At 37.7% G+C, this 27,169-nt stretch overlaps 1 protein-coding gene across 2 annotated transcripts; it reads right to left on the bottom strand.

Moving 5' to 3' along the window:
- Positions 1-8,113: 8,113 nt before the first annotated feature.
- Positions 8,114-26,890, bottom strand: CCDC172 (coiled-coil domain containing 172). Of its 2 annotated transcripts, XM_008926373.3 has the most exons (8): positions 26,765-26,890; positions 26,492-26,577; positions 22,999-23,115; positions 21,425-21,590; positions 19,521-19,622; positions 18,476-18,578; positions 9,119-9,206; positions 8,114-8,265 (listed from the first exon to the last, which is right to left on the bottom strand). In XM_008926373.3, the coding sequence occupies exons 1-8, from the start codon at positions 26,841-26,843 to the stop codon at positions 8,233-8,235; spliced, it is 774 nt and encodes a 257-aa protein (XP_008924621.3). In that variant the 5' UTR covers positions 26,844-26,890; the 3' UTR covers positions 8,114-8,232. The 2 variants fall into 2 exon arrangements, with proteins under 2 accessions (XP_008924621.3, XP_017924426.2); XM_018068937.2 differs by lacking the exon at positions 22,999-23,115.
- Positions 26,891-27,169: the final 279 nt, after the last annotated feature.

Genomic DNA, 27,169 nt, shown 5'->3' with positions numbered 1-27,169 from the left:
TGCTTTCCAAGTTCCCTCAGCTTTACGTCTGTGAAACTCTCAGTCCCCTCTGTGTTACCTCACAAAGGGTGATGGAGTCCAAGAAGCTTTTCGCTCAGTAACTCCACTGAAACACCCTGCTGCCCCCCTGACACCCTTGCTCAACACTCTGTATTACCTCTGTAATAGCCCAAAATCTGCTCTAGGGCGACTCCACAACCTTTTGTCGAGCTTCTCTAAAGCGCCTTTCACCTGCTCCCGTCCCACAGACCGGGGCAGGAGCGGGACACCGAGGCTGAGGGGAGGGCGGGAAAAGCAGCGCAGCAGCAGCGACCAACCTGCCCTTGCTCTGCCCCCCCCCCCGTCTCGTCTCCCTCAGGGCCCCTCGGTGACCCTTCAGAGCACCTTTTTCGCCCTGTGTCCCTCACAGCCCCTAAATGGACACAGGAGACACTCACTTACCCCTCGGGGCACCCTCTTCGCCCTCAAAGATCCTCCGGGACACACCGGGCACCTGCCTCCCCCCTCAGCAACATGCGGGAAACCTGCCTTCCCCTCAGGGACCCAGAGAAAACACACCTCTCCCTCAGTGACTCTCGAAGTTCCTCGCCGGTACTTGGGGCACCCCGTTGCCTCTCAGTGGTCCTCAGCAACAAACAAGGCACCTGCTTTCCCCTCAGCGACCCTCACAGCCCCTCAGGGAACCCTCTTCACCCACAGTGACCCCCTCAGAACCCTCAGCAACACACGAGGCACCCACTTTCCCCTCAGTGATGTACAGGACACCCACCTCTTCCTCACTGACCCTCAAAGCCCCTCAGTGACACTTGGGGCACCCAATTCCTCCCCCGTGACCCTCATGGACCTTCAGCGACACACAGGGCACCTGCCTCCTCCTCAGTGACACACAGAACCTCCTCCTTTCCCTCAGTGATACACAGAACCTCCTCCTTTCCCTTAGTGATACAGGGGGCACCAGCCTCCTCCTCTTGTGACCCTCAAAACCCCTCAGTGACACTCAGGACATCACGCATTTCATCCCCAAAATGTCCCCTACTCAGCTTTTCCCTCCAAGATTTTAAGTCTTTCCCTCACACTTTACCTGAGATCTTCCCTCAAAACATCCCCTGGATGTGCTTTCCAAGTTCCCTCAGCTTTACGTCTGTGAAACTCTCAGTCCCCTCTGTGTTACCTCACAAAGGGTGATGGAGTCCAAGAAGCTTTTCGCTCAGTAACTCCACTGAAACACCCTGCTGCCCCCCTGACACCCTTGCTCATCGCTCTGTATTACCTCTGTAATAGCCCAAAATCTGCTCTAGGGCGACTCCACAACCTTTTGTCGAGCTTCTCTAAAGCGCCTTTCACCTGCTCCCGTCCCACAGACCGGGGCAGGAGCGGGACACCGAGGCTGAGGGGAGGCGGGAAAAGCAGCGCAGCAGCAGCGACCAACCTGCCTATGCTCTGGCCCCCCCCCCTCCCCCCCTCTCCGTCTCCCTCAGGGCACCCTCAGGGCCCCTCGGTGACCCTTCGGAGCACCTTTTTTGCCCTGTGTCCCTCACAGCCCCTAAATGGACACAGGAGACACTCACTTACCCCTCGGGGCACCCTCTTCGCCCTCAGAGATCCTCCGGGACACACCGGGCACGCGCCTCCCCCCTCAGCAGCACGCGGGAAACCTGCCTTCCCCTCAGGGACCCAGAGAACACTCTCTTCCCCCTCAGTGAAACTCGGGACACCCCACTCCCTCTCAGTGACTCTCACAACCTCTCAGGGACACACAAAGTACCCACCACCCCCTCAGTGACACAGATGGCTCCCACCTGCCTGGGATAATTTTTTTTTTTTTTTTCAAATGACCCAGTTGGGATCATTCACACCTGAAAGTCCTTAAGGAAAATACGTTTGGCTGAGGCACTTCACATACACTAACCACCTTTTGAAAGGAATTTCGTAATGCTGAGGAAATTACAGAAGCATGAAACCTGTGAATAACTTAGGAGTGTTTTAAAAGGATTTGTAGTTAATGGGCCTGTTAACCTGATATGATCCAGGTGAAATAGTGGAAAAAGGCAAAGGATTTCAGTGATAAAGAATTAAATTATAAGAATACAATTAATTTGTGGAAAATAGGCCTGATTTAACTCTTTGAGAGATTACAGATGTAATCCTACTGTGGAGATGTCATATGCTTTAACTGTTAGAAGGCATCCAGCAAGCTCAATATGCTACTGCTCATTTAAAATAGCTGGCACTGTAGCGCACACAGTCTGGAACTGATGGGTTAGAAAAATAATGCCAGTGAGAAATAATCATCCAGTGAGGCTGTTTAAAATTGTGTCTTCCAAAGGAAAGCAGCACTCAAAGGAAAGTGATGCCAGTTTTATGCATCACCTGGATTTAAATATAAAATCACCATGGACAAAATATGCAGAGGACACAGAGATTTGACAGCATGACAGATAAAGATGCTGAAGTCAGAGTAGTTTGGTAAACAGAACAAACCCATGCAGTTAGCTGCTGTTTTAATATATTCACATGCAGAGCTGTATGTCTGAAAAAAAAATAAAATTTGTAAGTATGGAGGGGAGGACAGTATCCTTGAAAACAGCAACTTTGAAAAGTGCTTATAAATCATCTTGAACAACTGAGTCAACACACACTTCTAATGTGATGTGTGAGGTAAATTGGATTAACAAGAATTTTTAAATCTATTCAGAAAGGCAGTGTGTAGGAGTAGGAAGGCAATTTTTTGTTTATATAAGCACTGATGAAGCCAGTACTAGAATACTGCTTACAAGTCAGGTGTTAAGTGTTTCTAACAGTGGAAGGAATGAAGAAGGTGTAAAAAGAAAGCCATAAAGATTACCTGAATGCTGGAAAAAAAGCCTTACTGTGAAGGACAGAATGAATGCAATTCTCTAAGCTTATCAAAAAGAGTTTGAAAAGTAACTTGATTGTAGCAGAGAAGTACTAACACACAGAGAACATACCATGTATTAAAAGGCTTTTTAACCTCAGGGAAGAGAATATAAGGAAAAACAAGGACTATGAGCCACAGCCAACACATTCAAACTATCAGCTAGACAAAGATCAGCATGTAAATTAGTGAGCTGAACAGGTGTGATGCATCTCCACACTTGGAATCTTAAAACTGAAGCTGTGGTTTTTTCCATCATGTGGGGAGTTGCCTGGCTAAATTATTGGTCTCAGACTCAGAAAATAGTGCTTCCTCCTTGTATGCAATGTAGTTTAGTATATTTCCTCACTGTGTGATATTTAGTATATTTTTACAGACAAAATTTATTTAGTCTATTTTACACAGGATGGTCTGAGAGAAAAATCAACACTAGTACTTTAATGGTAATATATCCAACATAATTATGTATAAAAGTGAAGAAAAATGAAGCATGTAGCAGTAGCAAAAAGTGTTTTCTGATTATAAAGTAAAAATTGTCATACGAGAGGGAAGATTTTTTTCTTAACATGAAAACCCCACTAGATGGCACTGTAACATCCCCTTAGAAATGTTCTCACTTTGACCGACAACCTGATTATCCATTTTTAATCAAGACTAAAAGAATTTATGAACCAGAGTATGAAGAATCCAAGGGACATAAAATTCTGATATTATACAGGATGGGTTTTCTTTCTGTTTACTGTACACGATCTACTCTTCATTGTGTAGTTTATGATTATCTTCATTACCTTTATGCACTTAAATATTTGGAGACTTTGTTTAAGGGAACTTAATCAGTACCAAATTATATCAAATGCTCCTTAGAATATGGAACTGAACACCATTCCAATCCATAGTTTGATTGCTGGCTAAGCTTTGTTATCTTCCTGCTAGACTAAATTTAGTTGAATAAATTACAGCAACTCCTTCTTTTAAAGTGAAATAGAGGCTATGAGCTCCTCTCTCAGTAGGACATAGCATCAAAAATGCTTGGAAGTTCATTAATACACAGTAGCAGGAATTATTGTTTCAGTAAAACCCAAGAAATACCCTGTGTATTTATAAAGACTCTTTTCTAGGATTTCATCTGTATAATAAATTATTTACAGGTAAAATTGATAACTTGAAAGCTACTTCTTCCAGACAAGATGCTGCCTTTAAATACTCGAGGCATTAAGTGGGAAGAAAGGAATCAGCTCCCACTCCACATTTCCCTCGAATCTTTTAAGACCCTCAGCTATTCAGGCTGCCCTGTTTGTGGGAGTTACCACATGAATGGTGAAACTGCTAAAATCAGGGAATTACTGTATAGGTCTGGTTGAAGAAATGCAGAGGGTCTGTACTGTAGTGTAACACACCCAGTGTCTCAAAATTGAAAGTGTTAGGCTTTCTGATATAATTTTAGTAAAAAAAATAAAGGAAATACAAACCTCCTGCAGATGACAATCTCATGTTGAAAATGCATTCAGACCCTACACATAGCAAGGTGACTGTAAGTGTCTGGATGTGCTTTGAGTTTGGCCCTTCAGAGAATCAGAGCTGGCATGTCCCCTCCTTGGAACTCAGAGTCTCTAAGTGTCTCTGACAGTTTAGGCTTTCAGAGGTTTATTAGTGAGCCAGGTGAAAACTGTGCTGCAGAAGAAGGTACTGCTAAATATAATTGTTTTTTAAGCCCAGTGTATAGATGCTTAGCTACACAAAGGGCTACTAACAGCAGCCTGGTGTAGAATATAAAAAATGCATCTAAAAACTTGATAAAATCAGCCCCAAAAATTCACCAACTAAAGTACGAAATCATTACAAAAGTCAGTTGAATAAGGGGCTGAAAAATCCTAAGCAGAAAAATAGAAATGATGGGAATTTGGAAGGTTGGGCTATCACTGCAATGTGAGCACTACACATCAGCTGCAATCAATAAAGGAAGCAGAGCTACTACTTGCTCAAGTACTCTATTGACAAGTGAGACATAGGTCATTAGACATGGAGTGTGATCCTTTACCCAGCTGCCATACTGTAGTACCACATTTCAGTTCAGAGCAGAGAACTGGAACTATTTTCCTAGTCCTCTTTACCCAGTATCAGTTAATTGCACTGTCATCCTTGGCTGCTAAACCTGCTATCTTTCTCGTGGAGATCACCTGGAGGTTTTTTCACTTACCATAAGCTTCAGGACAGGCCCCTCTCTCTTACTTCTGCTCAGTCAGTGGGAAAATCCTTTCTTGTGTCACAAACCACTATCAAACTGAAGATGACTGTCTTAAGGCAGTTGGTTCACTCTCCACCTGAGTGAGAGTATTGAGTTAGGATGAGTTTAAACCTGCACCAGCATGACAATATAGAGAGATACCCATTGTTTCATCCAAATTCATTTAGATTGGCTGGTATGGTATCACAGCAGAAAGCAGCCAAACAGGTACACACAGATGCACACACAGAGCTCCTCAAAATTCTGATGTATTTAACTGTCATGATATAATAAGACATAACACTCCACATTCGATTGAATCTGCAGCAGAAATGCAGTGAATGGAAAACCCAAAAGCAGAGCTCTTTTCTCTGTCAAAGGACAAGGGGGATCTGCTACAAATAAGCAGTGGTGCTGGTCAGGCACCTTTAGCTAGGGAGACAGTGCTGAAACATGCCTTCTCTTTCTGGTCCTCCCTTGCTACCCCTTCTTTTAGGATCTGTGCTCTCTGGTTCCCCACTGCACCTTTGTGGCAGGGGTTGGCCTTGCAGGTACTTTTCTCATCCATTTTGACCTATGCATGTAATTTAGTTACAGGTTTTAAAAAGAAATATCCCTTTCCCTTGGTGTCTAATTTTTTTTAGATTAGTCAACTGCCAAACTGCCAAGCTCTTTGCAGGCAACCAGCTCTGTAGCTGAAGACTGAGGACCCCATAAGCCAGGTCAGCTGAACAAGGATATGTGACCTCAATTGATATATTTGCCCCATGTCATACATATGAAATTTTTCTCACTGACTCTGTCATTCAGTTACAGATACTTTTTTTTTTAATGACTTATTCTTCTTTTTTCTTGCTGTTTTTCATTTTATGGCACTACTTTGTCACTATCAGCAACTCAGTCATATCTATGTCAACCAATTGAAGATAATTCATGTTGGTACTGTTGCATTAGCTAATGTAATTTCATTCTGTGGTCAGGTATTGTAGTGGTTTTCTTGTTAGTCTTTGAAACAGTTGTTAATACTAATGAATAAAATAATATGAAAATGTGGTAGCTGTGGTGTCATATGTAAGCCTGAGGTAAAACTGCACTTCGACAAGTTCTTTTGTGAAGGAGACAGGACTTGATGCTTGCCAGATCTCTTAAAAGGCAAATTTAGTAATCTAAAGTATTTCTCTATCTCTCTTCACACACAAGGGAGTTTTATCTGTTGCTCCTAAGAAGAAACTGTTCCCAGGTCCAATACAGAAGCATAGCTGGTTTTCCTGATGCCTTTTTTCCCCCCCTCTAGAATAATAATGTTTTGCTTGGACCATCTTCCTCTTTCTCACTAGCTGTTTCAAGTATTTCTATGGCTCTAATTCATCTTTTTTTTTTTTCTCATAAGACAGTACAAATACATCCTCTGAGGTTCTGTTAGATTCTCATATGCAAGGTATATAATATAAAACCTTAAAAATATATTCTTATTATGTCATCTATGAAACAATTCATTTATTCATAATAACTCTGTGTGTATTTGCTTGGTAATCTGGCAACATTTTTTAACATATTTATCAAACATCACAGAGGATTTGGTTCTTTTGCAGTCATTATTTAAAAGATTACTCATCCCCAGTTTGAGAATTTGAAAGAAAATCTACAAAACACAAATTTTTGCTTAATTTTTAGTGTGGTCTTCCAAAATAGAAGTACTATATTCGTCCAGAATTAGATTATTTTTAAGATGGTGGCAACAAATGTATTTTTATACTTGGAGAAATTAGTATGTTTTACATTCACCCTGCAACAGCTGGTTTAGTCTGGCATTATACTTTTTTCCAGAGCTGTTGAGGGATTTCTTTAGCCCAATAGGATTTGTATTGATTTCTGTTGCACTTTTTTTAGTGGTCCTTATTCTTGGAGTTTTTTCTCTTATATTGATTCTGAAAGCTCCAGCCATTTGGGTTATTATAAATTTTGCTATATTTATGCTGTAGTTCTACTACAATAATCAAGAAGTCAGACCTTCACAGACTTTCATGCACACACACACAACATAAAAAACCCACACACATACACAACTGAACTTGCAACTGGAACTCTACATTTGAATAAACATGAATATTTAAATTGTTAATAAAACATCTTTTGCAGTTTTATGTGTGACAAAGACCCTCTGTAGCTTGAAGAGCTCTGGGTGTAGAAAAACTAGTGAAGAGCAACTACCTTTCCCACCCTCAGGTGAGAAGCACATTGAAGAATATCTGCATGCAGAGGAGATGGGAGGAGATGATGCCCACAGAGTGGACTGAGGCTGAGCAGAGTGAATGTTTTTACATGGTCTGGTTCTAAGCATCTGAATGATAAAGTCAGTTCCTACTGTGGGATGGGAACTGCTGTAGCAGTTATACATCCTACATGCTTGAAAGAATAGGGATCCTGATTCAATTCAAATTCTTCACCATTCTCTAGAAACGTGGACTTTTCATTTAGCACAAGGTTTTACCTTTGCTCTTAAGTGCTGAATTTAGCACTCAGTATTTGGTGAGTTGTGGGAGAGGAAGAAAAGAAGATTTTCTCATGTAATCAGAAAGGAAGCACTAAGAAATGGACTGGCTTAACACCAGTGGAGGCATCCACAGCTCAGTAGTTTGGGAACTATTCTGGACTGTCAAGCAGCATTGCTGGAGCTGAGCTGTTTCAGAGAGCTCGTTGTGGAATTGCATTGTTGAGTCATAAACTAAACAGTTGTAGCTCCTGTTAAGATTTTCTGATTGTAATACCATTCCCTTTAGAAATGGAAGACCATTCATTTGAAAAAATAATACATAAAGAACAGAGCCAGTAATACAGGAGCTGAACTTTGTGTGTAGTGGACCATGCACTGGGATCCATGGGCCACAAACAAGATGATAAAGATGGATGGCTGTTGAACTTGAGGATAAAACACAGTCCCCCCATCACTTTTAAATTAATAAAACTTAATTTTAATAAAAAGTAAAAGCAGATACAAACTGGGAATCAAACAAACAAAAAATAGATGCAAATCTGATAGACCCTGAATAAAATAGTTTCAAAATACTCAGACTTGCTTCTGTGACACTCCATATCACATGTCACATATTATTCACTTGCCTGAAGACTTCTTTTGTGACAAATTCTGGAAAAGAGAAAGAACTGAATGATAGATAATGAAATCTTATGACTTCTGTATTTTTTTTTCACAGAGAAATTTTTAAACATTGAGATTTTTGTCTTTCTTTCTGAAGAAATTAATTATAAAATTAACAGATAAAGTACAAGCAAGTTATATTACTTCAACAGAAACTTGAAACTGATTATAAAAGTGAGAAATACAAATTTCTCATGACTGTCATTCTGCTATTGATGGTAGTGGCAGCTGCATCTTCACACAGCTCGATCAGGGGCTCTGAGATGAACCTCTAAACCCCTTTTGTTTCCCAAATGGGACTTCAAAATATTTTTTCTCTTTGTATTATTACACAGACTGATAATCAAGAAGTCTGAAGTTAGAATTGACATTTAGAGAAAAACACATTTTAGTAAGTTTTTGTAGGGAATTTGAGAGTGAACAAAATAAAGTACTGTATAAAAGGATCCTATTTCTCTATATTCCCATCTTCCATTTAACTGGCAGCTGGAAGTAAAGATTAGTTTAGCTCCAAAATACATAATCTTATGCAGCTTTCAATAAACTAATGATTTGTATTAGTCCCCCAAATACACCTTTTTTTGGGCTAAAACTGAATCTTTGTATCTTTTTATCTTTGTCTCTTCTCTGTAAATTTCTTTTTCTGTAAGAAATTATATTATTGAACATTTGAAAATAAGCCAAAAGAAATGAGTATTGGAGTGGGCCTATAATGTGAGGATGTTTAGATGTGTACATAGTATAAAAAAATGCTTATCTAATGCCACTGCTAATCATCCTAAATTACACCTTTAAAACTAACATTATCAAATGCTTAAATTACATAACAAAAATGGCATACCATTTGCAGAATTTCAATTTCTGTTTGAAGAGTCTCACAGACACTTTCCCAACTATCATCTTTGCATTTTTCCAATTCTTTCTTAAGTCTGGGTCCAAAAACAAAAAGAAATTTCAGGTCAGAGAACTGTTGCTGGGCAGCTCTTTTTCCAGCTTTGGTCCCAGTTGTCCATTTGACTTGTGTGAGAAAAGCCTCATTGATCTATTTTCATGATCAGGATTTACGTTTGCTAGTTTTGTAATTGGCCCTCCAACATGCCACTCTCTCACAGTACTCTTGGATTTTATTCAGCACTGATAGTTGTGATGGCAATGTAAGGAAATCCAGAAAGCAACACTTTGGGTTTTTTCAAAGTATGTCTTGACAAAGTAATTTTTTAGAAAAATTTCTGGACTGTGTTGTTTTTATAAACCATGAAAGATTTAGGGCCTCATTAGTCATCATTTTCCTTATTTAAACATGTGAATTTGAATGCTGATACTTAGGAAGTACCATATGTTACTGTTCTTATTTTTCCTGAGTATCTATTTGTAGCTAGTGATGGAGACAGACTGGGGGATTGGATGGGTCCTCTGCCTGACCCTGAGCTATCACCAATCCACACCCTTCCACAGACACTGCTGCTGCTGCTGTTCTCCCCCCACTGCTCCCATTATTCTTCATCACTTTACTGACTGTTTCCCAATAGTCTCAGCCAGGAGTTCTCCAACTTTTCTACAGTAAGAATTATTTTTAATATAGCTATTTCTCCATTCGAAAGATCATTTTAGTCCTGCTAAAAGGAGACACCTGAACTTTGCACATCAGTGACTGTAGTGGTTTAAATTAATACTTGGTTGGCCAAGAGAAATCTGTGCCAGAGCTTTCAGTAGTCTGATAAATACAAGGTGATGAGATTAGACTGAGTCCTTCCATGGCTGTCATAAGAAAAGCATAATGACAAAGCTAAAGTTGTTTACCCTTAATACAGTTTCAGGAAACAATGTGAATATTCTGGGACATACAAACAGACTGAGAAAAGGAGGAAAAGTATATATTCTGCTTGTCATTAAATAGCTAAACTGGTGCATCAAAGCCAGATGTTGTTTCTTCTGAAGTTGAAAGAGAAGGTAGCAACCATTTTTTCTTTTATACACTATAATAGACAAGAAATTATTTAACCCTGTTCTACAGATGATGCACCTCTTTGGCTGCAATAGAGTTGGTTTTCTACACAAGACAATGGCTTTATTAAAAGTAAAAGATATATTTTCATACGAGAGGAATGACTTAGTCACTGTGCAACATTGTAAGTCAATTTTGCTGTTCCTGTGGAAGATGCAAATATCTTGCCCTCAATATGAAAAAAGTATGAGCTGCATGTGCTTGTATTATAAGGGAGTAAATGCCTCTGTTTTCAGAAATATTTCTCATAACACATACAAATATCAAAAAAAAAAGGAAATTTTGAACTAGACTTTAAATAATGAAATATTCACTGCACTGCAGTATATTGTTACTTTACAGACCATTTCATTGAGAGAAGTTCATTTCAAGGTCTAAGATCAGCTTGTGATCTTGATTGAATCAGCCTAACTTCATTGCCTTGTCTACTCATTTTTTCCTCAGTGTTCTCTGAGGAACAGAGAACTTAGAAACCTAAGACAAACAAAAGCCCTACTTTGCCTAATTTGCCTTAGAAAAAGACACAGTTTGTCGATCTCAGAGAAAATGCTCTCTCACTGTCTTCTACATTATAAAACTGATGCATAGTCTGTTTGCTAGCTGTCAGCTAAGAATGATACCAGTCCATGGCAGCTGTACATTAAGGATAGAACAACCAGAAGATAAGCAGTAGGAGTTGCTTATCTGTGTCCTGGGATTGTGAATTAATCACTATTGACGATGTGCTTTGAAACTCATATTTTGCATATGGATTTTAAAAATTTTATTTCAAATATTTTATAGAACTTTTAAATGTAGTGACAGCAAAATTACTTATATAGCATCAGGTTGTGGTGATAAAAGACACATTCATTCAAATGTGGTGTTTAATTCTTACATTAATCAATTGATTCTGCTTTCAAGTCTTACTTCTTTCTTATTTAGAAGCTAGATAATTACAGTATGTGCCAGGAATATTATACTCACAAAATAAGGGCTGTCTGTTAGGTTACAGTCTACAAAATTAATGCATTGGAAACGCCTGAGTTACTGAATAAATGATGAAGTTTTACCAGAAGGAATGTGAGACAATGGAACTATTAAAAAAATGCTTAACCTGAAAGCAGATTTAGGTTTTTCATTTTACATTTAAGATAAGCAGGATATTCATATTCATCTTTCCACTATCAGATTAAATGTGCAAACCAATTATTCATGAAACTATACTGTTTAGATGGAAGGCAGGTTTTCTGTCACCTTTGGAAATGGAAAGAGATGTAACTTTTGCCAGAACAAGGATTAATATGACAATTATATCCTCGCTTATGACTATGATAAAAAGCAGATCTCTTATAAAGAATAATCTGAAAAATCACATTAGCAGTTGGCCGTCCATGTCCTTTGGTTTTGTTTTATTTTTACCATTGTGTTCTCTTTGGTGACAATAAAATACATCTTTATAATAAGTCACTGCACTGCACCAAGAGTGCATGGGTAAATTACAGCATGCCAGGCTCTATGAACAGCTGGAGCGGAAATGCCGGATTTGCAGTAGCAAAACCCAGTCTTAAATCAAGTAGATGGGACAACAACATCAGCATTTTTGGATGCTAGCTTGTCCTAGACTGAGCTCTACTATCAATGGCCCATTTTCCATTATTTTGAATGCCAGAAGTGACAGAGATGAAGAAGGAGGAGACCACTGAAGATGATCGATTTTGCAGCTTTGAAATGAGCCCAGCTATTAAATGTCATTGGCATTTGTGGTTGATCCACTCTTCTTGAATTTCAGCTGTATATCCACAAGGAAAATAGGAAAAATAATTGTGAAATCAATACATGCTGGTATTATAAATTGAACTATGGAAAAAATAATGTTATTGTCAAACAGGTTTCTCCAAAAATCATCCATGGATTCAAATTACTGGATGAAGACTTCAGTATCCAAAACTTGCATTTCAAGAATAATTTTATGTTCTCAAAGGAGAAATAATTCATGTAGAAGGCAGGGTTAACATGCATTTTTGGTCTGCTTTTTTTCCCCCTAAGTGGGGATGAAACACTCTAACTAGTTGTTGTTGGCATTGCAGAAGGAGCAGACTGTCTCTTAGTAATGTTTTGCTGAGACAGGTAAAACATCTTTGTATTCTCCTTCTTGTCTTTGCCTTGTTTATGACCACCATTTTATTTTTTAAACATAAATTGGAGGGAAAACATTATGGTGTGTTATAAAACAGAATTGCTTGACATTGATATACAGGGCATAGAATTCATGGTACAAAATGAAATTGTGTAGGAAGTTTTATATAAAACTTGAGAGTATGTATGTTGATTTTCCTGAATTTTATTGTAAACTCCAGGAGATGCATTTATCAAGGTTTTAAAACTTTATTGAGATTGAGGAAAACATCAAAGACTTTGGTTTATTGTCTCAAGCTGAAGCAGAGGTAACACACTGAGGTCATTCACTCCCACTTCAGCACTGGCACTAAATTAATATCTATGTTTCTCTAGTGAGAGCAAGATTTTGCTGGGTATTTACAATGTGCTGACACTACTAAACAGAAAATGCTATTGATACAGCTGCAGAAGTCAATCAATTTCAGACTATTATCAATTGATTGAGGAAGGGAGAAAACAAGTCCTAAACGTAGTTTAGTATCTCAAAATATAAACTCAAGTACTTGAGCTACACAATTAAATTATAAAAGTCTGTGCTTGGTGGAGCAGAAAGAGAATAAAAAGTAAGAAAGTGATCTAGGAGTAATAATAAATACTAGCAAGAAGATTAAACATGAAAGTGAAGAGGGTACTAGACCACATAACAATGGGAATTAAATGTAAATTAAAAGAAATAGAGCTACCTTAGGTTAAATAAGAAAGTTTTGGCTTTTGCTGTCCTGGATCAAATGCTGAATGTAAAATATGCAATATTCACTGATTAAAGCTTGCATTTTGTGAATGCTGTCAGGCAACTATTTATAGGAGTAGTTAGAGGTCTTCAAAAGTGTGGTGGTATTTTTTTTAATTTATATTCCCCAAATACATAAAACATCACAAGCCATCTTTGAGGAATATATTATTATAGATGAATAAACATGAAAAGGTTAAGGCACGCTGAATTAAACTGCACATTAGGGTGAGATCTGCTTTTGTGCAGAGAGTAGACCAAAGCTATATGGACTACTTTTCACAGGAACTGGAAGAAGAGTTACACAGGAAAGGAAAAATGTAGAAGAATCAGAGATGTGAAAATAAAACGTGTTTCTAGGGGTCAGTAAGATTGCTATTGAGGCAGGGAAAGTAAATAGGGGTCAATGATCCCTCTCATTCAATTATCTTGATTTTTCTATTGTACAGGGAAAATTAGATCCTAATCTGGATATATTAATATTGCTACCCTAGTGCTGAAATCAGTGTCTCTGCTGATTTCTTCACGTGTATAATTTTCTCAGAGCTAAAAAGGATTTAGAATTGTCCTTCTTTCCTTCTGCATTATGGGCTCTCCATACTCTACTCATCTTCCAGGTTGAATGCATCTCCTTTTTTTGACAAGTAGGTGAGAGGTTTGTACACAATATTTTTACACCCTTTTGCTTTTTGTTGGAAATAACTCTTGCTTTTATCTTGTCCACAGCTATATTTACTTTTGATGTTTATGGTTGTATTTTGCTCATACAGTAAGCTCTGACCTCTCCTTTGCTTCCAGGTACTTATTGTTGAAGCCTTAGTTGTGTACAAATAGATCAACTTGCACTGTATATAATTATATTCCTCCTCTTTTTCAGCAAATTCCAGTCTACAAGGTGTAGTTTTTTGATTATTTTACACAATTGTCATAAAACACTTTCTATTCCAAAGTCATTATTTAAAACATTAACCATGACCAGCAGTGACTGTAGTTACCTTCTTCAAGTGCCAGAATTTCTATTTTCAGACCCATTCCTGTTGTTAGTATTAGTCATTTCTTTCCTTCATTTTTTAAATATGTCTTCCCCAGGTTAACTAGTAGTTTCCCATGTGGGTTAACATCAAATACTTTATTAATGTCTAAATGGATGGCATTTGAATTTTCTTTGCCTAACCAATTTTTTGTCTTATCAAGGAAAGATATCATTAGTCAGATTTGATCTACTTTTTGTAAATACATACTGCAACTCATAATGGAAACTTACTTTAACATAATTCAAACTATAACAGTTCCACTAGGCACTGCTATTAAAAAGGAAAGCTCAAAAAATCAATGAGGAGATTGCCATTGAAAAACTAATTTTGAACCATAAGAATTACTCCACAGACTGATATCTCTAGATTATAAAATTTAACATAAAATTAAATTGCAAATTTTTTTTTACCCCATCAGAACCATACATGGCCTTAGGCAGTCTGCTGTTAGCATGAAATATTTTTCAGCCCTAATGAATATATTTCCTGTATGACCTGTATGAAAGAAAGAATTACTTTTTCCTTCCTAATTTTGGTAATGGAGTTTCTTTTTCTGTATTATAAAGTCTAAGAAGCAATACTATATTTTTGGATTTAGACAAGTATACAAAGCCTTGAACTACTTAGAAAATAAGCAGATTTCATGCATTTCCTTTCTGCTACTTCTTTTCTGAAGTAGAAGAGAGATTCAGGTTTCAAAGAAACATTTTATCCTCAGTCTACCTTTTAAATGGTGTGAAAAATATCAGTTTTAGGTAGAAATGTTCTGTTGTTAGTCTAAATGAGCCTCAATTAAAATTATTTCTAGGCTGCTTTACTTAAGGCAACACAAACATTTAAAATTAAAATGTGAAAGAAGATAAATAATTAATACAGTAATTACAATTAATATAACAGTGAAATGACATAGTTAAGAATTTACTGGTATCAGTTAGTCTCTGCTTGACTCCTGAGTTGTTCCACTCAAGTGATGCTACTTGCTACCTGCCAGGGAAATGGGACTCAGGAGAGCTGATGCCAAAGTTCTTTCCTGCTGTTTTGTGTTTGGGGTTGGCATTGGCAGAAAAGATGATTAAAATAAAGCTTTTGATCTTAATTGCAGATCTCTTCAGGAAAAAAAAAAGCCTTTTCTTAAATATTTCTCTGAATTATGGGCCTGTATCTTGACACTGGCATAGTCCAGAGTGCCTGCTTTGAGTAAGAGGGTACAGTGTCTTACCCATAACTGTATCTGTGCTTAACATGCAAATTTTGGTTACCATTTTCTGTATCTGGTATGTATTAAAACAAGCCTCTAACTGCAGCATCAACAGCTCTGAGAATTACCCCTGTGTGTTTCTCATGACCTTTTGTAATTCTTTGATGGATTTGAGAGAAATTTTATGAAACTGCAGACGTGGTATAGGACATTTTTCTCAGATCAAAGATGAATTGCTGTAATTTGAATTAGCTGGCTACACTGAAACACAATTTACTTTTAGATATATACTTAATTGTAATGAAGATTCTTGCCTTGCCAGCTACTTTTGATATTGATTTTTAAGCTGGAACTAGGAATGTGATACAGTAACAGACTTGCAGGGTGATCAGGGAGCTACATATATCAGGTTATTGATGCTGCCTGTCTCTCACATTTGTTCTAAGGAAGCATTAAAAACATTGGTATTTTTGCCATTTAAAGAGCAATGTGCTTTCCAGCTCTGTAAAAAGAGAATCAAATTTTGTGCTTATTTCATAGAAAAAAATATGTATTTTTGATCCACATTACTTGTGCCAAAATATTATCATCTTTATATGTAATAAAAATGATTTTCAGCAAAAACTAGAATTCTATTCTTGCAATAAATTTTGTATGGGGAAAAAAATCTAATCTTGTTAGGCTAAAAAGGGTTGTTTCTCTGACACAGTAGGTTCAATCACATCGATTTTAACATGGCCAAAATTGACTCCTGGTAAGATATATACACTGGTATATGCATATATCTCAAGGAGAACCTTCAAGGATGAAAGCTATGCAACCTCTCTGGCCAACCTTTTCCTTTGCTTACACTCTCCTCATGATAAAAATGTTTTTCCTTAAATTCATTCTAAATCTTCTCGTTTCAACTCCTGCTTTTTGCCTTTTGTTGTCCTGCTGTGCAGCACTGTGCAGGTCCTGGCTCCATCTTCTTGATGATATCCTTGTAGGTACTGGAAAGGGAGCAGGTACCTCCTGGGGGACTATTTATACACTGCAATATTTATGGCACGGAATACCTTAAAGCCCCCCTTTCATTCTCTTAATTCAGTAGTCCAAATCAAGGAGTGATGGGTAGGTTATGTCAAAGAAGAGGAAAAAAGGAAGAATTGCTAGAGTTGTATGAGTCTGATAAGAGTTTGGGATGATTCTGAAGAGCACAGCACTATGACAGGGAGAGGTAGACAAATGAGGATTGCCTGACTAGCTCTACAGAAAAGCAGAATCTATTAGTGCTGACATGGAAGTACAGTAGCATATCTCTGTTGCTTCTGGCATTTGAGTTAACTTATTCAGGGCTATCTCTCTCTCTATAAAGCACTGAGCTCTTCTGATCAAAAGCAAGTGCAAGATAAAAGTATGATTTAGGCAAATCCGTCCTAAATTTTTTCCAGTATCTGAAATGAAAAAGTATTTCAATGTAAAGAAAATGTATTCAATATATTATTACACTGCAAGAATCTCTTGCATTTTGTGATATTAGTCATAGCAGCAGCAGCAGTTTATATTTTGCACTACATGCAATTATCAAATAATGTAATCTTATCTTGACCACAAAAGAAGGCATTTCATTAAACAAGAAAATATCATCCTCCTTCTTGCTTTGGTTGTAAATGGCACTTGCTGATTTTGCAGTTAATAGAATTTAATATGTTTTATCCACGTTTTCCACCCAGATAAAACCAAAGTACCGTTCTGCAGACCTGTGAGTTACTTTCCCTACATAGAAAGGCAGACATATCTGGATTTGATTGATCCCTAGGATCTCACTGGCAGAGCTGGGAACTTAAAGTAACACAATGTTTGTTACTTCTGTACCTTACACAAAGGAAACCTGTTACAGAAAACTAATTACACCAATTTCAATATTCAGTGGCATCATGGCAGTAAACTACTCCAAGGGAAGTCTGTTATTTAGAAGGAAGGTGACAACCTCATGTATCACAAGCCCTAATATATCACGATTGAATGAATAATGTAAACAAGTGAATTATAACATGCTGTCCTAAAGAATCGTTGCTGCTATTATTATTTACACTGTGTCTTCTATGTATATGTTGAATGCAAATTTTTTGCTGCTCTATGCAGGATTGTGAGCTAATTAATTTTTATGCTGAGGGAATTTTGGCCATGTCTCAACACCATGTAAGAGGTTGAAGAGAGTTAGTAATAGGGCTGATATATCATTTTCTTTCAAAAACTGATATTCAGCAAAAAATGGGCCATTACCAAATCATCTTTCAGAAAATTGCTCAGGGTTCTCTGCAAAGTTATAACTTTCCATTGAAAGTTTTCAGAAAAAAAAACCCATGTTATATTTATTTATTTCTGTCAAAAGCTTAGCAATATATAGGAAAAACCCCCACGATGGTAATGACAGCTATGTTTTCCTTAACAACTTCTGTTAGAGAATCTTTCAGACCAGCTTTTCCAGAAGGAGTTTCTTTGCATTGCCTATTCAATATTTTTAAATATCCACAGGCACTTTCATCTGGAACATCATAAGACAGAAAAAAGATGGACAGTTCTGTGATATGGGGCTTTCTGCAAACTGGAACTGATAGAGATCAGAGAGAAAAATCTGCATTTAGTAGCTTCAACCCAGGGCCCAGCTGAGCCCAGGAGGTTACTGTGGCCCACCCATCCCACTGCAGTCAGGCTCTGTGCAGCCCATCAGCAGAGATGCCTTTAGCACTGGGCAGTCCATCAGTACTTTGTGCACCACCACCAGTTTTACAAGAACTTAAGAATTGGTCTTCCACCCTGTGGAAGCAGCAGTCTTTTGTTCTTCTTCCAAGTCTGACTGACATCCCTGCAAACTCTTCCAGTTTTTAGTTCCTTTGAGTATGCATGTGAGTGTGAAATGCTGTACTAAACAGCAGGAATTTGTCTTCTCTAATAAAAAATGAATGGTTCTTCTGATTCCAAAGGAATATTGTACAGGAAAGGTAAAATAGGCATTGCCACCAGGATTGGTTTGCAGTTACAGGTCTAAAATCAAATTTAGGAACTCATTAACACGAGACTCTTACCTTAAACATTCAGGATCAGTCTGAGGTTTTTCAGTTACTTGGACTTTTTCTGCTTCTAAATCTTTGGTCATTCTTTCAGCCTCCCTGATTACTTTCTCAAGGTCTAAACATGAAATTAGAATCACTTTATAAATATATATTAATCATCCATATTCAAAGACTTTCTACATTTTCTAAATTTATATTTTCTAATATTTCTTCATGCAACTGTTTGAAGGGAAAAGGCATCTAAATAAAGAACATGAATTATTTTATTATTATTGCAATTGCATATTGCAATCTGGAAAGTTTCACTCCCTTTCTCAAACAATTTCTGATCATATTCACTGCTTTCCTTAGCTCTTACTGTGACATGTTACTTATATATTTGTAAAAAGTTTACTAAAAGGCTCTAGATTACATTTTTTAATTCAGATCTCAAAATTATTCCTATTGCTCTGATCACCTTTGACACAGAACTTTTTGTGGTTCCTTCTGTATCTTTTTAGCTTTTCATTTTATAGAGTTTGCTGAGTACTTGACACCCCTCCTAGATGTCCTTTTTGATGCACAGACTTCCATACAAGAACACACAAATGTCAGCAAACAGAAGACAGTTGAATTTACGACTCAGAGGTTTAGCACCCAGGACAAACCTGTCTTTCTCATTGCTTTTAAAACATTTGAATTTTAGTGACATTCTTTAATTATAGGTTAATGGGTTTAAAACAATATTTATATTGATTTTAAGTGCACTTAGAAACACCAAATTCTCCATTTAAGTACATGACTTACCAGCAAAAACAAATATTTCTTTTTTATATTTACAGCTCATGATTCAGCGAATCTCTAGACCTCAGTATCAGTGGCATTCAAAATAAATCTCATTGAAATCCATATTTATTATAGCCATGTTTAAAAATTATGTATTACATATTGTAAAAATTAATTAAAATCTTGTTACTATGATTTCTTTTTATTGAGAAAAGAAACTTGACTGAAAAGATTTTTCAAAAGCCTTTGTCAAGCAGAAGTAATTATCATAGCAAGTAATTATCAGGCACACCTTTGAGTTCACTTTGGAGAGTAAATAAATCCTGCTTTAACTCATTCTTCTGCAGCTGGAGTGCATTTAACTGAACATTTTTGTGTTCCATTGACTCCATTTCTAAGAAAAAATACATTTAAATTAAAATACATTGCAGTTTTAGCATTCATGATACAATCTTAAATATTCTTAACTACTTCTATCAATATTCAGCTAGTGAAAAAGAACCTTGAATATAAAACAAAAATAAACTAAAATCAGTCATATAAAACACAATTCACAAGAAATTATAGGTCATACAGTGCATTCATACCTATGAAAGAAAATGTTGTTTATTGTTATTAAGATGTTCAACATATTTTGTTGTCTGGGCAGAAAAAGAATGTTTTGCTTTAGAGTTACTTCAGCTATAAAGAAAGGAAGATGACTCATTGCATAGGTGGAGAACAGACACCTCTCAGCAGGACTGAAAAAAACCCACTTAATTTGTTTAGTCTCATGGATATTTGAGCCTGACTGTTGACAGCATCTGGAATGAATTGTGATTGTTTTTCTAACAACTGGAGGTCCTTGCATAATTTCCATGTTAAGAATTACTTAAACTTTTCACTTCAGTGTTGTCACTGTGCTCAGGACTGGAGCAGACCAAAGACAGGAAACTGTACCTCAAAAAAGGTGCAAATAAAGGGTGGAATCAAGACAGCAACTGAACCTAGAGAAGAATGTTAGTCCCTCTTCAGGTCCTACCAATCATTTAACTGCCCAGATCTGCCTGAATATGTAAAAATTAATTGCTAAGAGTAGCACTTGCCACCAAATACAGACTTTTTTCAGTTGTAGATTAGAATCATAGCAACAAGAAATAAGAAAGAAGTACTACCAAGTGCAGGCTCAAATGGATAGTCCTGTTTCAGTAACTTTACAGCAGATATTAGGAATTGGAAGTGCTGGTGTTTGACAAATCATGAGACTGGAAAGGACTTTGAGGGGTCATCTACTGCATTCCTTCTCCTGAAGGCAGGATCAGCTGTACCTCTGCCATTTCTGACAGATGCTTGTCTATCCTGTTTTTAAAGACCTTTGATAGTGAAGACCCCTAATTCCTTTGATAAGGGAATCTCCTAGGGCAGAGTGTTTTAGTTCATTGTTCCTGGAAAAACTTCTAAACAGTCAGACAGACTCTCTCTTATTGTGTTTTACACTTGTTACTTTTCATTCAGTTCACTATAGATATGCAGAATATATTAATTTCCTTTTTACAGGATCCTTTAATAACTTGAAGACTGATATTCATATTTCATCAATCTTTTCCTTAATAGGTTAAATAGTCACAATTCTTTCATTTTCTTCTTTCTCATGTGCTCCAGAACTCTGATCACTCTCACTGGTCCCATGTGGATTCTCTCCAGCTGGTCCACATCTTTTCTTAGAGTATAACATCAAAACAAGAAGCACAGTACTCCAGCTAAGAGCTTAACTGCCCCAAATAGAGTGAAAAATTATTTTCCATGTCTCAGAGATCAGAATTATGTTTACATCTCAGTGTGGTGTTGGCATTCTGATGTCATTAACTCATGTTCAGCTCGTGATCCATGACGACCCCTATTTCCTTGCAGAAGGACTGCTTTTAAGTCTGACCCTGTGTTCTGAGAGATCTCATACTCTGGGTCTTAAAGATCAAGTTCTACTGCAAGACATTTGTGTGTGCAATTCCTTTGAAGCTAAGGACATGTACAGAACTCATCCCTAGAGGATTCTAACCAGAACCAGTCAGTGTCTATGACAGAGCACCTCTGTGCTGGCTGACATTAGACATCAGGAGACCCTTCTGCAAGGGGATGGAATTAAAAGTACTGGTTTGCATAGTTATATTTTACTGATTTGTATTAATCCAAGATACACTAGTTTAATATAAGGCTTACCATTTTTCAGCAGTGCTGCCTCATTCTCTAAATCCTTTATTTCAGCCTTGACTTTTTTTTTAATCAAAAGATCTCTATTACTTGTTAGTCCATATTCATTGTTAAACTCTGTTACTTCTCTGGTAAAATTATCTTCCTCTTCAGCAATTTTTCTCTTTGCATCTGTCTGAAAAAAAGAAAGGGAATATTGAATGTTCAGGTGAAAAAAAAAAGGAAGTCTTTGTTAGGCTAGGCAGACTGAAACACACTGTTGTTTCTACCCTTAAATTTGTAGTATAATATAAATAAAAAACCAAAAGTAAATAAATGTAAAAGTAAATAATTTCCTGACTTATAAGAACATGAAAATGGTCCACAGTTCTACCATTATGTCTGTGGTTTCAACTTTCTTTTTTTTCCCCTGTAAAAATGAAGGATATATTCTTAATAATAAAGCATGTTAAAAATCACTACCTTATCTTCCAGAATTGCACCAACAGTTACTTGGTTCAACTATTTTACTGAAGTTAGTAGAAAGTTCTGTTTAAAGTCTGTAGCCTAGCATGGCTGTTCCTCTTTTTTAGATTGTTATTAATTTAAATCAAGGTGTTGTTTATTCCTCTGCAGAACTCAGACTTACTTTAACTCCCTCAATAACTACCAAGAAAGCTATAGTTGATAGGAGATTACTGTTTAATTTTCTGGAAAAAAACCCCATTCAAACAAGAAAGGTTATATTCAATTTCTTTTAAGAAGTCTTAATTGATTGCTAAGTCAAATGAAATGAAATGTCCCCTATATACAGGAAAAAAGAAATGATAACCCATATATTGAACTTGACTGGCTCCAATTAAAAGAAACTTCACACCTATATTGGGAATACTTTGGGTGCTGCAGAAATATTACTCAATTAAGAAGATATCTGCCTAAAGATTTAGGGTTAATATCAGTGATTTGGACTGACCATTTGAAATTTAGCTCTGCTGAACATTTAAAGTGCAGATACATATGCAGAGAAGACTCCTCTGGTATTTCTTCATTGGTACAGACCCAAGTATGCCCAGGGAAGTAAGAGGAAGGCAATATTCAGGTTGGCATATGAGAGAACTGAAAAACTTCTTGTCTGTTGTAAGCAGCTACCTTTGAAGAGGTGGTTAGGTGTGTCTGCCACCAGAGATTGTGTGGCACGTCAGGATTGCTAAAACATGGTGTGGGCCTCCCTGGGTTTTTCCTTAGATCCTTCTCAATCTGTTTGATTGTGGATGAGCCAACCCAACTTAAGGTGAGGCTTTCCTACTTTACTTTTAAGAGTAAATAATTATCAGAACTGGACTTCAGTCATACAGCAGCAGACATTAGAAAACAAAGTCAAGAAGGTTAAATCAGCTTTGTAGATAAACTGCAGCATACACTACCTTAGATCGTGGTTTAAATTAAAAGTGATAATTTATCTACATTTACATTGTTATAAAAGCTAAAGCAAAGAAAAAATTTCCTGATTTAGAATATTAGGTCTTCCAGATTTTCAAATTTTAAAGCTGATTGCTCTTGCCGAGTAGAAAAGAGCTCTCTGAACACCATAGCTGGGAACACACCAAGATTTTAAGAAGACTGCTTTTCTGATTAATAAGTTCAGCTTTCTGTTTTTCTAAGCTATCTTCACGTTTCTTCAGAATTTCTAAGTAGAACTGCTTTTCAGACAGATGCTGGACCTTCCAAGAGAAAAAAAAAGTTAAGAAGTAAGGTTATTGTTTTATTGTTTGATATACTTTGATATTGTACAGTTAAAACACAGCTGCCCCAGCTGCTGGGCTAGCAAAACCATAACAGCTCTTTCTTTTATCCCCCACTTATCTTGCAGGATACCACTAAGCTTTTCAAAATCTTCTTTCTTTGAAGGAGACATTTAGTGGTGGTCTGTCTATCTAGAATGGCAATTTAAAGTCTGCCTGATTCAGGAGATCTTTTTTCAGGTTAAAACCAGGAAAAGTCTTGGCCACATGGGATCTTTTATGCAACACAGGACAGTGTCCTCCATCTAACTGTGTAAAGTTCATCATCTACCAAATCAGACAATAATATTAGAGGGACAGTGGTCCAACAGTGTAGTTTTGACTGACTGGCTGTACATGTCACCAGCTCTGCAATGCCACTGTGGCATATGTGAAGGAAGGAGGGATAAGCTCATATTTTTCTGAGCACAATTTCTGGATTTTTTAGCCAAGAAAGTGTAATGGAAATCAGCTCATTGATTAGAGACAGTTTGGCCATAACCACCCAAAGCCCCAAACTTCAATTTTGCATAGAGATTTATTTTGAGTTTTATTACTTATAACCATTAATTTATCTGATAGAAGAGTATGCTGTTCAACCACTACATTTTCAAAATTTGCTGAGGAGTTCTTCTCAGTTTTCCAGCACATCTGCTACATCGTCTAACCTAAGTTAAGATACATGGTGGAATAAACTATAATAACAGATAAATAGAAAACAGTTAAGTGTTGAAGAGTCTTAAAGGATGAAAACCATTCATCTGATGAAGTTCTCTTGGAGTCAAGAGCAAGACTCAAACTGTAATGCTCAGCAATGAGTAGGGAAAGTAAAGTTAGCAGAAGTGCCCACAGACTGTAAAGGCACAGGGTAAGTATCAGGAAGTAAATTGAATAGTCAGGCTGATAACGTGACTGTTTGTGTGTGTAGAAGCAGAAAAGACCAAATAAGAGTGGTATTAAAGAGGTAAAAGCGAAAAGATTTTAAAATTAAACAATGTAGATGATTTTGGAGCGGGCACAGATCAAGTGCATCTCATCAAAACAGGAGGAGAGTGGAATGAAAATGCCCTAAGATCAGAATGTGAGAGTTGGGAAGGAAAGGACCAGAGTTTTTCCTTATCCCTGATATGCCCAGCATGCTGAGTGTCCAGGAAGTGCTTGCCTCAGGAGAATTTATTTTACATATCAATTCAAAGGAGTAGATGCTCTTATACCACTGTATTTGTATTATTGAACGTAACTAGCTGCAGTGTAGTTGCTCCATCTGTAAGATGCCAACTTAATCTATGCATTTGCAACCAATTTTTTTAAAGAAATCATTGAGCTATGAACTGCAAAATGTTATAATTTGGGTTCTAATTACATGCTACCTGATTTTACAGAAAAGAGGGAAAAAATGCACTTCCTAGGACTCTTTGATTGACCACAGGCAGTGTCTGTGAAATAGATGTCAAAAAACCTTTGAACTCAGTCTCATCTGCTTGGCCAAGCATCAGCTGCTGAGCATGCATGTGGTTGGATATGTCTGATTATAAAGAACTGCAGTTATTTTGTTCAGGACAAATTGAACAGCATTAGCTGAACAGCATTATTTAATATTATTTGAATTGCATGAACTATTGCAGACATATGTAAACCTGATTCCTGTACTGAAAAAGAAATTACTTTAAATAATGTCCATAACTATATAATCTTTAAACCTAAATACAGTCTGATTGAAATGTATTTTCCTATTCCACTACTTTTCTGTATCATTTCCTATCTATAAATTAATCAATGTCAGACTAAGCAAGCAAGTAAAATATATTTTTGTGGACATCAGTGAGAATATTATTAATCCTGGTCAGTAAAGCACATAAAATTTAATTAGGAATGGTTCTTCAGCTCTTCCCATTAGTCATTTACAATAATGGCTCTACTCTTGGGACCTTCTATAACCTACCACACGAACCTTGATTATAAATCACACTGCATCAACAACAAATTAGTAGTATAAACATAAAATTGTAATGTTCATAAATAAATTTATGAATAAGACTACAGAGGACTTCACCTAACAAGCAATATCCAGATATAATCTGTGTTGGCTAAATAAGTTACTATCTTAAAGCACCTTTGGGCTCTGAGATCATTACATGCATAAATGTGAGCACGTGAATAACTGCTTGCATGATTATAGTCTGAATTTACAGCCAGTAAATATTTGTAAATGAGTTCTTTTTTATTTTGATCAGTAATGTTGGTATTTATTATATATACTACATAATCCTTTACAAAAGGCAGAAGAGCTTGTGTTTGGAAGGATGAAAATCAACCTCCAAACATTTATTTTCACAACTAGGTGAGGCAATCCCCCAAATGTTCTTGATGCTGTTTATTTAAGTGATAGGATACAACAGTTCCGACTTCAAAGGAGGCTCCAAATCCTTTCCTGTTGTGAATACATATTCTGTCAGCACAGACACTTAAGAGCACCAGGGATGGTATTTAAACTTCATTTTTCAGACAGAAGCAAATAGATTTTCAAATAATTTGCAACTACAGGTGTTATGGGTGAAAAGCTCTGGAAGCTTAATCTGAAAATACACCTGCAGTCTGATTAAATGGAAAGAGTAATAAAGTCACTAAATAGACTTAGAAACTTTCCTCTGTCTTTGGCATCCTTAGAAAAAACCTTAGGTCTTGTCAGCCTTAACTGTGAGCCTGGGCTTACAGAAAGGTCTTCAGTGTATGATTCAAGCTCCTGTGAAGTAAACACAGGGAATGTTTCCATATATTTTTTCCCGTGGAAGGCTGTTAGTGAAGCACATCAGGCAACCAAAAAATGCCTTTTGGGCACTGAAGGAAACGCTGTAACAAGTGTCAGGACTGTTAAAGCAGGAAATCTCACACCACAGCCCAACAGTCAGCCTGCCCACAGCTGGTGGCCGTATCTGGTGCATGCAGTGACCTGTCCATGGTGACGTGCTCCCTGCCAAGCTCTGGCTGTGGAGAAGGAGTGACTGTGCACATGCCCTGATTCTAGAGTTTCCAGATTTTGGAATCATTATCTGGAAACGTTGCTAACCTTGAGCCGAGCAAGTCCCTGAGCACAGCCAGGGGCCAGCCCAAAGGGTGAGATTTGTGAGAGGAAGGATGTTGACAGACCCTTTTTTCACTGCAGGAATGCGCGGTGCAAGTTTTCTCAATGCTGTATTCCTCAGCAAGGGAAGCACACTCCTTGAAAGTGCTTATGAATCTATTCCTGAAAGGTCATATATTTGTAAACATAATGTATTATTTCATTATTATGTACACTCTAAATATGCCTGCTTACCTTAGTTTCTAAGTTAACTTTTGCAGCGCTCAGCTCTTCTTTTATTTGGTTAATTTTTTCATAGCTTCTGTTTATGTCAAATTTAGCTGCAACAACAAACAAAAACCTGTAAGAATGTTTACTCGGTTTATAAAAGTTACGTTCTTATAGAAACATGCCACTAGCAAGAAGCGGCCCCCCCGGCTTTCCCTGACACAAGTCCCCTCAGGACACCCCGGGAATGGAGAGGCCATTCAGGGTGGTCGGTGCCGCCGCCGGCCCCTCAGGGCCGACCTTGCTGGATGAAGTGCCTCTTCTCCCTCGCCTGCTTCTCTGTGAACTGTATTTGCTGGAACAAAGCGTCCAGGTTCATTTCTGCCTTCTCGTGGAGCCCGTGCTGCCTTTGTGAGGGGCTGGCTGGTGAGGTGCCCGCAGGAAGGTGAGGCTGGGTCTGGCCACAGCCCTGCCCTCAGCGCCCTGCCCTCGGCCTCCGCCTCCCTGGGGAGCGACCAGGGCAGACGGGACATGGCTGAGGGGGAAGAGGGGACACGAGGGGAGGTGAGGGCTGCAGAAAGCAGGGGACTGAGAGGGAACCTCGGGCAGAGGAAAATGTGGGTGACTGGCCGGGGGAGCCCGCGTGGGAAAGAGTGAGTGGAAACGAGCAGGCAGGGAAGCTACAGTAGGAGCAGGAGAAGGAAG

This window comes from Manacus vitellinus, unplaced genomic scaffold (assembly GCF_001715985.3).
Source record: "Manacus vitellinus isolate BGI_N305 unplaced genomic scaffold, ASM171598v3 scaffold_15_pilon, whole genome shotgun sequence".
Lineage (NCBI taxonomy): Eukaryota > Metazoa > Chordata > Aves > Passeriformes > Pipridae > Manacus > Manacus vitellinus.
The sequence above is the reverse complement of the archived record's forward strand: the minus strand, read 5'-3'. Positions and strand labels throughout refer to the sequence as shown.